Source organism: Ischnura elegans, chromosome 1 (assembly GCF_921293095.1).
Source record: "Ischnura elegans chromosome 1, ioIscEleg1.1, whole genome shotgun sequence".
Lineage (NCBI taxonomy): Eukaryota > Metazoa > Arthropoda > Insecta > Odonata > Coenagrionidae > Ischnura > Ischnura elegans.
Genome location: NC_060246.1, coordinates 81,484,617 through 81,497,901, shown reverse-complemented (window position 1 = coordinate 81,497,901; position 13,285 = coordinate 81,484,617). Strand labels below are relative to the sequence as shown.

The following is a 13,285-nucleotide window of genomic DNA, read 5'->3' as shown; positions in this document are numbered from 1 at the left end:
ACAAGTGATATTTCATCATTAAAGATGTTCACTATCGTTTTCAAGCTGATACAGTTTTCAACTCTTAAAGAGACACTATGCACATAAAAATGGTCATGTACTCCATTGCTCTTTCATCATCACACAGGCTGCATTACATTGCGCAAAACAACCCTGTGAATGAATTGAATAAATAAAGCATTTAATTTTCAGATCCTGATATGTAGCTGTTTTTTCTTCAAGAGGGCCTTCCTATACAATCTCTCTCTAAGGTAGGTATAAACGAAAATGTAAGCACAAAGTCACAAAATTAGAATCTAGATTTTCACCATTTATTTCATACATTCTCACCTAATTATAGACTCAAAATATGCTGTTTTAAAGGCTAATTTGTTTCTATTCACAACTGAGCAATGTGTTAATTGGAGTTCAAATAATGCCATCAACAGGGATCACTATAACAAGCACAGCTAAGCTTGTGAAAAATAGTTAAGATATACATAGCTATTTCCATTACTATAGATCCCCTTTTCCACAGTACAACAATTTTTAAATGAAAATAGTTAAATGTTTAGTAACAAAATATTAACAGGCATAGAATTTGATTTGAAATTTATTTCAAAATTATTAAAGCTAATATTTAAAACCTACTATGTATTTCTCATGGGTTAGGATATTATCTGCATCTATTCATCCATCTCATCTGTTACTTGCAATGACCATTTCGACTTTGCTCTCCATTAGAATCAGTAATCCAATCAAAATAAGTCACAGATCGACTATTTAAAAAATGAATATTCAGATACTACAAGGGGGTGGCATGGCTAGTGGGCAGAGTCCTTGCTTGGTAAGGGGTCCCAAATTTAAATACCAGGTAAAGCCTTAGGATGCCCACACACAAAAATCATCTAAGTGCGAGGTGGCTCAGGGAAAGAAACTGGCCCTCTTATCCTGATACCCTTAGAAATACACATTCCTGTGGCCTAATTTGAGGTGAGCTCTACCTTCATCTATCCAATTCAATGTTCAAGCTGAATCAATGAATGAGAGTCAATACTAAGAGGAAACTTGATTTGATACTTCAAATTAAATGTTATGACCTCAACTAAATGGCAATGCAGAGAACATATTGGATTTTTTTCATTTTCCTACAAGAGCAATCTAAATAGAAATACGAAGACACAATCCACTAACTCTTTCACTCACAAAGAAACTGGCCATTACAGCATAAAAATGCACATAAAATATAATAGCATAGCCATAATACCTAGAAAAATTAGAATGACTGCAAAAATTCATACATAAATCAATTTTGATTCCAACATTCTATTTTCTGTTCTGTCTGAATTGCAACCCAAATAAGCTTACATAGATACACCCTATCTCTACAAATAAGCTCACATCTCAAAATTACTAATGATGAAATGAAGTGCTATCAATCATAAATAAAAATTGACCAAGATACTGCTGGAATCAAGAATCATTTTGAATCAGCTTCCCATTAACTTTCACTTAGAGGCCAAGTTTTGGAGTGGTCTTCTGTTTAAAGTTATCACATACTCTTCAGAATAATCACAAGTAAACAATTATAAACAGCCTTTTACATTTTAGCCAACTCTGAAGTATATAATAATCCCTCAAATATAACTATCTATTCAACTTATTTTATACTTTAACGAAAAACTTCTATCCATTTATATTCATTGACCCAGACAATACATACGTAGAACAAATGAGTACTATTTCTTGAGGTTCTAACATCAGTCAAGCAGCAAAAAAGTGCCCTGCAACTCTGAAAAACAAAAAAGGAAGCAGATATAAATGATTCCTTGATGTCCATCTTAAGAGTAAAAGTTGATGTATGCAGTATCTGAAGGCTTTCACTACATTTGGGCTGGTCCTGAATGACTGGATTGCACCACAGCATAAACTTCAGGTGAGCTTCTGTTGATTAATGCTTCATTTTCATTTTTCTTTCCATGTGAAGCTCTTCAAATGCATACTGTACAGTCTCAAATATTTGCAGAAAATATCACAGAAGGGACGAATGGTTGGTTCATTCATCTGATTTTTTCATTGAGATTACATACTTTCCTATAAATTTGTTCCTGTCACAGGCTAACCTGAAGCCAAAATTGCATATAACTCCTTCAATATGAACAGCCTTCCTTCATAGATGATCAAATAATTCATAAAAATTTGATGGCCAGGGACTTTTTCATGTAGTCAGTCCGCAATGCCAGTTATTTCACTTTAATTGCTGATTGTCATAATTATGTACTTCTGATGCAAATACTTAGGTTGAGAGACTAGGAAATAGGCCACAATCAAGTAAAAGTGATTAGTTATTGTATTTTTCTTCACCATTCTGCTCCTTCATTTTCTGAAAATCCTTTCTTCTCAGAAGAACATCTGATTCCTCAAAAAAAATCTTATCAGACTCACTATCTCTTCTTTTGATTTAAAAAAAACTGATACCACAGCCGTCTATTGGAGAGAGTAAAACCAATGAAGCACTTCTTTAGTACACAGTTAAGCAGCACACAATCTTTCAGCCTCTTCATCCCTGAATCAAAGAAGCAAATTTAAGTTTTAAAAACCTGTGCTGCCTTTTCTTAGTCTGGCCTTATGAAATGGTCAAGGGTATCACATTATCTTGATCTCAGCAGGGTACCATCAAAATAAAATAAGGTACTTTCTCCAACTACTGCTTCCTCTTCTCCATCCCAAGCTAGAATATGTAAATTAGCTGCAAGGAATAATCTTCCAGAGTTTTATCAATGCTTATATGCAATTATCCAGCCAAGGAGCTAAAATCAATGACTGTTTCTTGCCAATTTCTTCTGCCGAATATCAACTTTCATGCAATTTGCACATGGATCACAAAGTTCTTCTATAATGCACTCCACATATTCGCAATATGTGCACTTCTTCAAAATCATGAAATGCTTATAGACGAACAGGATGACTAACATTTACCACTGACACAAATTGTTTGCTCTCATTCTATTTACGGCCTGAGAGAGCAAAAAATCAGACTCAGAAGGGCATGCTCTGACTTCTTGAGCTGCAAGGCTTTGGAAAGGTTTGTACCTTGTTCATTTTGCTCTTCCGGGTTATCCTGATGCTCCTTAGAATCAGTAGCCTGGGTATCCAATGCTATTGCATCCGTCACCAAAGCACAGGTTTCTTGTAGACTCTCCTGATTTTGAACTGATGTTTTTTGCATTAGAGCCAAAATTTTGGCCTTTCTGTCTTCTGGTAACTTACACATATCTAAAAAGAATAAAAAGATAAATTGAAGTCACCACACTAGTAAACTAAAAGAATATTTTCTTTAAGAAAATATAACAGGAATTCTTTGTAGGACCTTCCTTGCGGCAAGATTTCTAACCATTTCATCAAAAAATTTCAACAAGGATTAGTCTGCAAGTTACTCCATATAATTAGGTATACAGATGGACCTACTATTAATGTTCTAGAATCTTCTCACCTATAACTTAGGATAACGCATTAAAAATACCTTATAGCTTACTTATTTTATATTTACAACAACAAGACAAACAATAAAGGCACCAACATTCTAAATCAAAAAGCTTTTGATGTGGATGTTTGACCAATTAAAATGCTCATACATGCAAATGCTGTCACCGAAAGATATTCATTCATTGAGATGCAAAATTAGAAGCCACAAAACAATAAATCAGGCAATTTATATTATTTTTAGAGGTGTGCGAATAGTATCCGCGAATACTCAAATACCTCGAATACTAGAAAGTATTCGATATTTGAGGTCTCGAATAATTATGCTAAAGGTACGCTCTCGAATACTTCGAATACTTTAAATTTCGTCGTATACTGTCGCACACTGTCGTTCGTAGTTGACTCGGAAAATTGTAAAGAACACTAGTCGTTTAGTGCATGCAGCGCCGTTTCAGGCTAGTTGACGAACTACATCAAATTCGCGGATTAGAGCGGTGAAAAGAGTTCGACGTGGGGAACCGAAAATGGTTGGGTGAAAAAAATCCGAAAATCCCTGGTTTCCCCCACCAGGAGAACCTCAGTGCCGTGGAATAGCAACCTTAGGGCATTTCCCACGATCCGCTATCCCCCTCCATTCAGCACTCGCCTCACCCACTCTGACCCTTTCCCCTTCTCCGAAATCAAACAAGAACAAGATCAAACAAACAAGATTTCTATGTATGCATGAAGTCCCTCCTTTCCAACATCAAACCAGTATCACTTCTGACAGTAGATACCAATTCTTAGGTGATTATTGACTATACATAAACAATGACAATGTCTGACAGTAGGGGGCCAGAAGGTATCTCAATTTCTCACAAAGTGGTCATTATCTTGTTCTCAGAACACAGCCTTCAACTTGACATGCATCCATCACAAGAATTTTTCAAGTAATGACCATTGATTATCTCTGCTTCAAGGATTAAGGACACTACATTTGGGTTTCCCAAAACTCACTGAGTGTACATCCTAACATTAAAGGAACTTTCTAAACCTGTAAATTTAAAAAAATTCTTCCTGCTAAAACAATTATAATTCAGTATATGCAAGCATATTCCAATGCATATCAACTACACAGGGGTCTATTCATGGAGCAACTTTTCTATTTTTACACTGCACATGATGCAAAATTTATCAGACCTTAAAGATAAAAAGTGCAACTATTCCAACAAAATAAAAATCTGACTATCAGGTATCTCTTGAGATTATCAAAAAGCTGATGAAAACTGAGTACTAAGTATAGCATTATTTACAACACTACATACAATGTGTCCTTCGACAAAGAAAGGTAGCACATGACAAATGAAAACATTTAAAACATTCCAGATTCCTCGCATTTTACATTAAGATAAATAATTTTATAGAAATAAAATACAATCAGCAATCACTGTCTTACCAATACAAGAAGCTGCATAACTGACTATACTATCAATATTCCTTAGTTCTTCCAATTGCATTTCAGTGGCTAATTCAAATATAACCAAATATTCCATTGGTAAATATACAGTAAAGAATAATTATAAAATACAAACAGAATGAGAACGCACAAAAGCAATAATTATGTCATCACTACCGCAACATTATTTACAACTTAAAAATTAGTACTGATTCCATGATTTTCTACCATTAGTCCTTCATGCAAATTAAGGAATTATAAAATATATTAAAATGTGACCTTGAGAAATAGACCTCACCTTTTGCACATACTTTCTGGGTCATAAATATAAAGAAAGAGAATTGCTTCCCAATTTTATCAAAATACTTCATTAAATTAATCTTTGCTTAGAGGGATTATTATTTCAGGGTTTCAAAGATATTTTTGCACTCTGACTCTCTTCCACAATGGATAGTGGTTTTTAAGTCTGTTTGTATCATTACCATCATCATCTAGATTGCAACAGAATCCATGAGGATCGAATCATCATCCAACATAGACCATACTTCTCCAAATAGTTCCCTTTTTTTGCACAAAATAAAAAAGAGACAAGTAATAGAGGACTAAATTCAAGCATAACATCTTAAGTGACTAATGGGGCAACCCAAACATCACTACCACGATATAAGACATAGTGCGGAGGATAATATTTGCGATTATGGAGTATTCAAAGCCTACTTAGGATGCATTTTTGTAGCTAATTGGAATACAGCGTCCATTTCCACTATGTTCAGCCTGTAATTCAACGAGTTCAAAGGAACAACTTCAAAAATTTGAAACACACTCATTAAGGAATTACAAATAAATTTATTCAGTTGTAGGTACACCAGGAGCACTAAACATATTCAGTACCTTAAGCTCTACAGCTTGCTCTGCACTAAAACATTCTTTCCAAACATTAAGAGGGGTATTTTCAGGGGGGGATTAAAGTTTAAAAAAATTATGTTATACCCAAAAAAAATGATTTTTTAAAAATTTGAACCAAAATGATTAAGTTTTGATTTTCAATTTGATGAAAAAATTGATTCAATCCAATTTGGGTTTGAACCAAACATTGAAAAGAAACTCATAAAACTCACTCCTTGAAATAACAATAGTTGATGAATATAATATATATTATTATTACTATAACACAAAATTTGTTGACCCTCTATCTGCATCACCAGGCAAACGACATTAGGAACAGGGAAAGCTCCATTTATACGAATATACCAGGGATGTTATCAATAAGAAAACCTTTTCATGTGCATGTAAGGTAACCTTTTTTGAAAAATGGTTCAATGCTGAATCAAACATGCATGGTGAATCTAACCACAAAAGGCCAAATGCATAATATTTTCGCTGCCAAATAATTTGAAAATAAAAAACTAAAACTGAAAATTATGTACAGGAAAAGACTACCTTTAATAGTCATGCACATTCAATTAATATGCTATTACGTACATAAAATCATCAAAGAAGCTGAGGTTATCCACCCATTAAGTATAAATAAGAAAGATTTTCAAGCACACACACTCATTTAACAATACTATTGAGTGACTGGTATCCTAAGGAATACTCAATTTGGATAAAAATGGAAATACATATCATCAAAAAGACATTTTTCCCCACCTTCACTATCAATCACTTGTGGTGAGTTCCCAGACTCAAATACAACAATAAAATATACCCAGAAAAATTATAGGTTATGCACATAAAAAGCTTAAGTGCATACAGACTAAAATATTTATTCTTATATGTACGATATCACAAGATATAAAGTGAGGCTGTTCATTCCTCAATTTTCAGTTGGTTGCGTTCAATCCTTAGTTGCCATTTCCTTATTTCTCGAGAAACATTTTAGCCTTCATAGATTTCCTTGTTTCATGAGGATTATATATTCGAGAGAATTGTAGCCATTGTAGTGGGTGGAAGGATGCACATATTAACACCGTGACTAGTCAAGGTCAAATTGGAGAGGAATGGAATACCAGAAGTGTAGGCAGCGGGGGAATAAGGAAGTAGAGATAGCATGGCATGATTCATAGCCAGGCACTTGCCTGTGTAGGCAAATTGCCAAAAGTCCTGATTTCATATAAGTGCTGCTGAGCAATGAGGTGATCGCGTGCCTATTACCTTCCTGGAAGCTCAGTGTTCATCTTATCTAAACATCATGAAAAAATAGATGCACCCAAAATGCCTACATTGAAAAATATAAATTTCAGTGAGTCACAGTAATAATATGTACATGCATTTTGCAATATTCATGCACTTCTCCCCCGGATTCTTCTCCTCAATTATTTTCAGCCCATCCTTTTAAGTTCTCACATGCTTCTTCGGGAGGGCCATGGTCCGAAGAAGAATAAAAATAAAACTTATAAAAATGAAACCTGACTTTTTTCAACCCACACTGAAAATACTTGATGGTTTGAAGTCAACCCACACTGGAAAATACGGTACCACTCATATGATGTGAAGTTCGGAACTGACGCTTTCGAGTATGGCATATACAGAACCAACTGCCGAGGAGGTGACCATATGACTGCACTACAAAATTTTTTGTCCTCAGGAGAAGTCAACTTACCCACTCATTTCTAAGTAATGTTGCACCAGATAAGCAGATGGATTGGAAAGGCTAGTTGGGAGTAACAAAATATCCTGAGAAGATATCCCTTCGTCAGTGACTTTGACAAGTGAGATTCATAGTATAACACTTGAATTTTTAATCTGATATTCTGTTTTTGGAAAAAAATATGTACCAGATCAACTGCCGTGAAAATTCACTGCAAGTATATCGAGTTTTGCCATAATGCTAAGCCTCCGTCCTATTTTGCTAACAATTTCCCTGCTTAAAATGCTTAATTAATGTCAGAAATACATTGTTTGACCTCATTCTTTTCAGGATTATGGGCAAATAACAAATATTTCAATCCAATGAAGGTATAATACCAATTGCCAAAGTCATTGTTAAACACCTTTTGAGCCAATCAGTGACTCATGCAACAGTTGATCTCCTGAATCAGGGAACTTTAAAGCAGAAAAGCTCAAAAAGGCCACTGGGCAAGAAGGGGGGAGGGGTGAAACACATTTCTATTCTTCTCGCGTGACTTGATATTTTCTTTCAAAGCTAATGATTTATAATCTTCCTAACATGAAACCTGCACTAGTCATGATCTGGGGTGTCTGGGTCCTTATGTTTGGTTTCGGTAAGGAGGAAAGTGGCTGGGGAGGGGAAGGCTGATGTGAGTTTTGCCAATCGATGGATGCAGGAAAATAATACATTGGGACCGTGATCTTAAAATAATCAATGCTGGTAAACGATACTTCATGGACCGATAGATGCGGGAAAAAATTACTTTGTTTATATGGAACTTTACATGGGACCAGGAACGGCAAATTATAAATGTGGGAACGATAGATCGAGTTTCCACTGTACTACCATTGTTTGAGATACTGAAGGTAGGAAGCTATTCCATTTTCAATGAGATCTGAGATGTGCTGAGATCAGTGTTTTGGTAGTGATACCAGGGGAAATTGAAAAAAATAAATAGGCTCCTAGAAGATGCTGAGAAGCATTTGTAACTGTGTTCTTTTACAAGTTCTGAAGCCATCAATGTCCCCTAGAGTGCATTTCCGTTTCACAATATTTCAACCACATGTGTCACTGAATCACAAATAGAGCATCTTTAATTTTTAACACATTAAAATATGGCTTTTATTGCAAATAACTGGCATAGTCATCCTTTGAATTTTTTTTAATTTGAGCTTTCAAGCATTGATTTCATACTGGCTGAAATATTCTACTTTCTGCTATGCAGATTGCAGAAGCAAAGGGGTCATGTACCAATTAGAGGTATGTACTGGGAGTTCCCTGAATCACAGATGGAGGATTGGAGTTTCTGAGGTATTGAAGTCAGAGAAGAGAGGCGTTGAGGTCACTGGATGACATTAATATGAATGTTCATGTCCACAACAATCATTCACAGATAGATCTCAATGTTTTGACAAATAGATTATAACAGTATAATATTCACTAAAGTAAAGAGGAATATCACAAAAAGGTTTTCCTTTTGTGCAAAAAATGTTGCTATAATAACATAAAAATATGGTGATAATATTGTTGTTATATATATTTTATGTATAAACTATCTACTCTTGTTATATTCAAAACACCAAGAGTCAAAAGTATGAATTTCTGAAATACTCATGTTTCCCATGACCTAACTATCTGATTTCCTCTCAGAGACTTCAGTTATTAATAAGCGTGATGAATTCAATCTTTCATTAGGAGAATTTTAGCATGGTAGAGGATTCTTTTTTAATGCTGAATAGCAGGACCTTTGTTGGTACACTCTCTGTATTGATTCTATTCTGATAAACATATTTACCAGAAAATCTTAGTCAACTAACCCCAATGCAGCATTAAGGAGAGAGAAAAATATCTTCACCACAGCTACAAAATGTCTCCTCTCATCCACAAAGTAAGTTCTTCACAAGATGCTTCAATACAATAATGGTTTTTTTAAGTACAAAATGCAACTGGCAAGCCAGAAAGCAGACAATTTAAGTTAACAATCTAACATAGATAAGGTTGTCTCGTTAAAAGGCATAAAAAGCTATTAGCTCTGCAAATATCATATGCTGAGAATAATTATAGGCTAGGTATTCATAGCCGAAGGTTAGTCAAAAAATTAAATAAATGTTAAAGCAAACAATTTTCATGAGTCATAGCAACAACTGGCACATCAAATCTTTACACAGTGTGCATGGCTAATAATTTGACGATTGATGGAAGTAATAATTCCATCTCTAACTCATTCACTGCTTCAACCTGAAGGTCGGGGTCAACAGGTATTCAACTTTCACAGATCCAGAAAATATGGGCTGCAGCCTTCACTTAGGCACTCCACACCAACAACATTTTAATTTACGGGTATTAAAAGGATCTTTCTATTCACTGACAAAAAGTTTGAGGAAAAAAATTATATGATGTCAAACATTCTCCGATGTAATGCACCTGATCCAAATTTTCTATCAAATTTTTCACATAGATATTAACTTTATCCTCATATTATGTGCATATACATACCAGTATGTGTTAAAAATAATGAATATCAGAACTACTTATGTTTTCCATATAATTTCCAGACAATTTGATTTCCTTGGGAAGAGTACAGTTATTAACAAGTATAATGAATACAATTATACAATAGCTTTGAATAAATACCAGAATACAGGACTTCTTATTCAATTTTACTTTTTTTAAAAGGGCATTCCAACAAATATTTCCCAGCTAATAAGCACGAAGTTTTCAAAGAACACTCAACCAAATACAACAGCATTATTACATTCTTCTTCAATACATCACTATGAAATGCATTAAAATAATCATTTTACACTACCGCAACACAAATAATTGAGCAATAACAAAATAAATTTCTATTTAGCTAACAAAAAAACTGAAAAAATATTCCCTCTGTATACAAAAACTGACTAAGTATTCCCTACGTATCTGAAAGTATTTGAAATCCTTGAGATAGCTCTCTTTACCTACAACAAACTTGGTTTAGAACTAAAAAAATAACTTATCCTGACACTCCAAGATAAATTTCAAGTGCTATTTTAGCACTGATATCACAAATGACTGTATAAATAATGTAGACCTAGAGTAAGAACATAGCTGTCTTATCTTAGGGCAGCATGCATGTCTGGAAGTGAAGCCAACCTTTCATGTGAATAAAGAAGCCACAAATAGAGAAGAATTAATTCTTTACCTTGTACTCCCAGACCACTACTTGAAGCTCCTGACACTCCAGGTTCCTCCAACATGCTGTTTCCTCCTCCATCACCCACATCACTACTACTGCCATGAGTAGGTGTCTGCAGATAGAAAGTACATAAAACAATGTAGGCATTTATTGCTCCACTGTGTGAAACCATATACATACATCTGATCATACTACCTATATTTCTAAGAACATCACAGCTAAGAAACCTGGGGCCTGACTCTGGTTCTTTCTGGCTACAGCCAATGCGATTTGTTGAAAATATTGACAAACGGTGACTGAATTCATATTCTCATTTCAATGCTAACATTCGCTAAGTGTGAATTTTGCCAGTGACGACTTTGAAATCGCTCTAGCTACTTGGTGAAAGAATTGATGAGAGAACGACTCGTGATTTAATTACCGCTATACATAATTATTATGTTATATTTTTGATCCTTATTAGTTTAATTGTTATTCAAATGCTTGGCATACAACCTTTGTGTTGTTTCACTCATCTTGTCACTCTACCTAATTCAATAGATGAGATTAAAAGTGGGTTTGCATTTGAATGAACCCCGAAGCTTTTGTCTGGCAAGTGTATTGTGTTATTGTGGGAGTGCTGTTATTCTGGGCATATAAATGTGTAGGATTGCCCAACAAAACTTGTTATTTCGGTTCTTATGCTTGTGAACGCTCCATCGGAAATAATAAGAAAGAGACTGACCCGAGTATTGTCATATAAGAGCATATGATATGGTAAATGAAGTAGTGGTGTAGTGGATAGCACGGCTAACTACCAATCTCAAGGTTATAAGGTCAATTCCTGCCAAAGCCATTTTTTTTCTCTCCACATCAAGAAAAGGGTTTGCATACTATGGTTTTCATCTTCAGAGGCAAGTTACTTGTAGTTGTCAAAATATTTTCTATGTACCTACAAGAAAATCTCTCATCAGTTGTTCAGCTCTTATAAAGACTCACTGAATTCCACTATTAGGCTTTACATTTATGTCCGGCACAGCTCTAGGCAGCATAGGATGAGTAGTATGCTGTTATGCCACCTTTCATGTTCATCCAGCATCAGCAAATTATGTTAATATGAGAATATTTGACTGTATTCCTTGCCTATTTTTCCCTAAAATCTTACTCTTGCCTTACACAAATTAGTTAGCCTCCGATAAGCTGCTTGTCATTTTCTTCCGTAGTAAAACCATAAGAAACAGATAATTCTCTTATTACATGCCATATGGGTTAGGTTAAAATGGAAAATATTAACCCATAAGTTTCAGCAGAGAGACTTTTTGACTCATTGTTTACATCAACGAAAAATATGAAAATCAAAGAGAACGGTATTATGTTCAACAACGCAAAACGACTGATGAATAAGCAATATTGTACAACAATACTTAATGTAGCAATTTGATAGCCTCACACAATAAACAAAACATGGCTAGAGGTCCGTGAAAATGGTTTTATTTTTTGCTAAAATTCGTTTTAAAACTGTGTGATTTCGGTGTTATAGAAATTCTTGGCGGTGTTATTATGTTACGATCTCGATATCCTAACAGCTGAGCTTCTCAGCAGTAGATGCGGCATTTTTTTCGAAAACAGGACATCAGGTTAAAATTTACGAGTTATGCTACAAGTCTCACTTGTCAGAGTTGCTAACAAAGCGATATCTTCTCAGGATACTTTGTTTCTCCCTACTAGCATTCTGAATTCATCTGCTCATCTAGAGCTAAGCTGCTTATTGTTAGAAATGAGTGGGTAAGTTGCCTTTTCTAGAGGACAAAAAATTTAATTGCGCAGTCATATGGTCATGCTTCACCCTCAGCAGTATGCTCTGCTTACGCTGTATGCAATAGCATTAGTGCCCAACTTCACCTCGTATGAGTGGTTCTGAACTTTCCAGGGTGGGTTTACTTAAAATCAGCAAGTGTTTTCCCTCTGGGTTCAATAAAGTCATGTTTCATTTCTATTAGTTTTATTTTTATTCGTCTATGGACCATGGCCCTTCCTAAGAAACAAGTGAGAACTTTCAAAGATGGACTAAAAATAATTGAAGATGAAGAAAAGAATTAGGTCTAGTAGCGCGTGTGCATTGCAACGCCTCAGGTTGTCCACTAGCATATGACAACAGGGGTGGGGGCAGAGCGAGATAGGTACCTGGTGAAAACAAGGAGTGGGATGAAGCTGAGGATCAGGTGGGCGTGCCGCTAATGATTAAGGCAACATTGTTCACGCTTTATACATTGCCTCAATTGTATTAAAAATTTAATTGTTAGAAAGGAACATTTCACACCTATTGTGATCGATCTCACAACCAATCACTGTGTAGGCAAAAGCTGTTGCTTTAGGCATAGCATGCACATTGCTCTCGTAAATACGTGCACTTGAAATGGCATTTGATGGATAAGAAATTTTACATCAGAAAGAAATCCATAACAGCAGTGCAAATGCTCAGTGGAGTGCAAAAATGTTTTTATGCAAATGCAAAAATATTCCTGTAATCAGCTAAAATCTTGTTTGAATCCCTTAATGAATATCATAATTATTCGCCAAAATCCAGCGTTTCCTGGGACATAGGCAACCTAGCCACTTTCCT

General features: G+C 35.1%; 1 protein-coding gene across 4 annotated transcripts in view; it reads right to left on the bottom strand.

Moving 5' to 3' along the window:
* LOC124164441 (broad-complex core protein-like) overlaps positions 1 to 13,285 on the bottom strand; it is a 55,154-nt gene that overhangs the window by 15,100 nt on the left and 26,769 nt on the right. For 2 of the 4 annotated variants that reach the window (XM_046541775.1, XM_046541769.1), the window contains exons 5-6: positions 10,690 to 10,795; positions 3,073 to 3,255 (exon numbers count right to left, since the gene is read on the bottom strand). In XM_046541775.1, the coding sequence (XP_046397731.1) occupies positions 3,073 to 3,255; positions 10,690 to 10,795 (289 nt within the window). The remainder of the gene's footprint in view (positions 1 to 3,072; positions 3,256 to 10,689; positions 10,796 to 13,285) is intronic. The other 2 variants (XM_046541788.1, XM_046541781.1) reach the window with 1 other exon arrangement.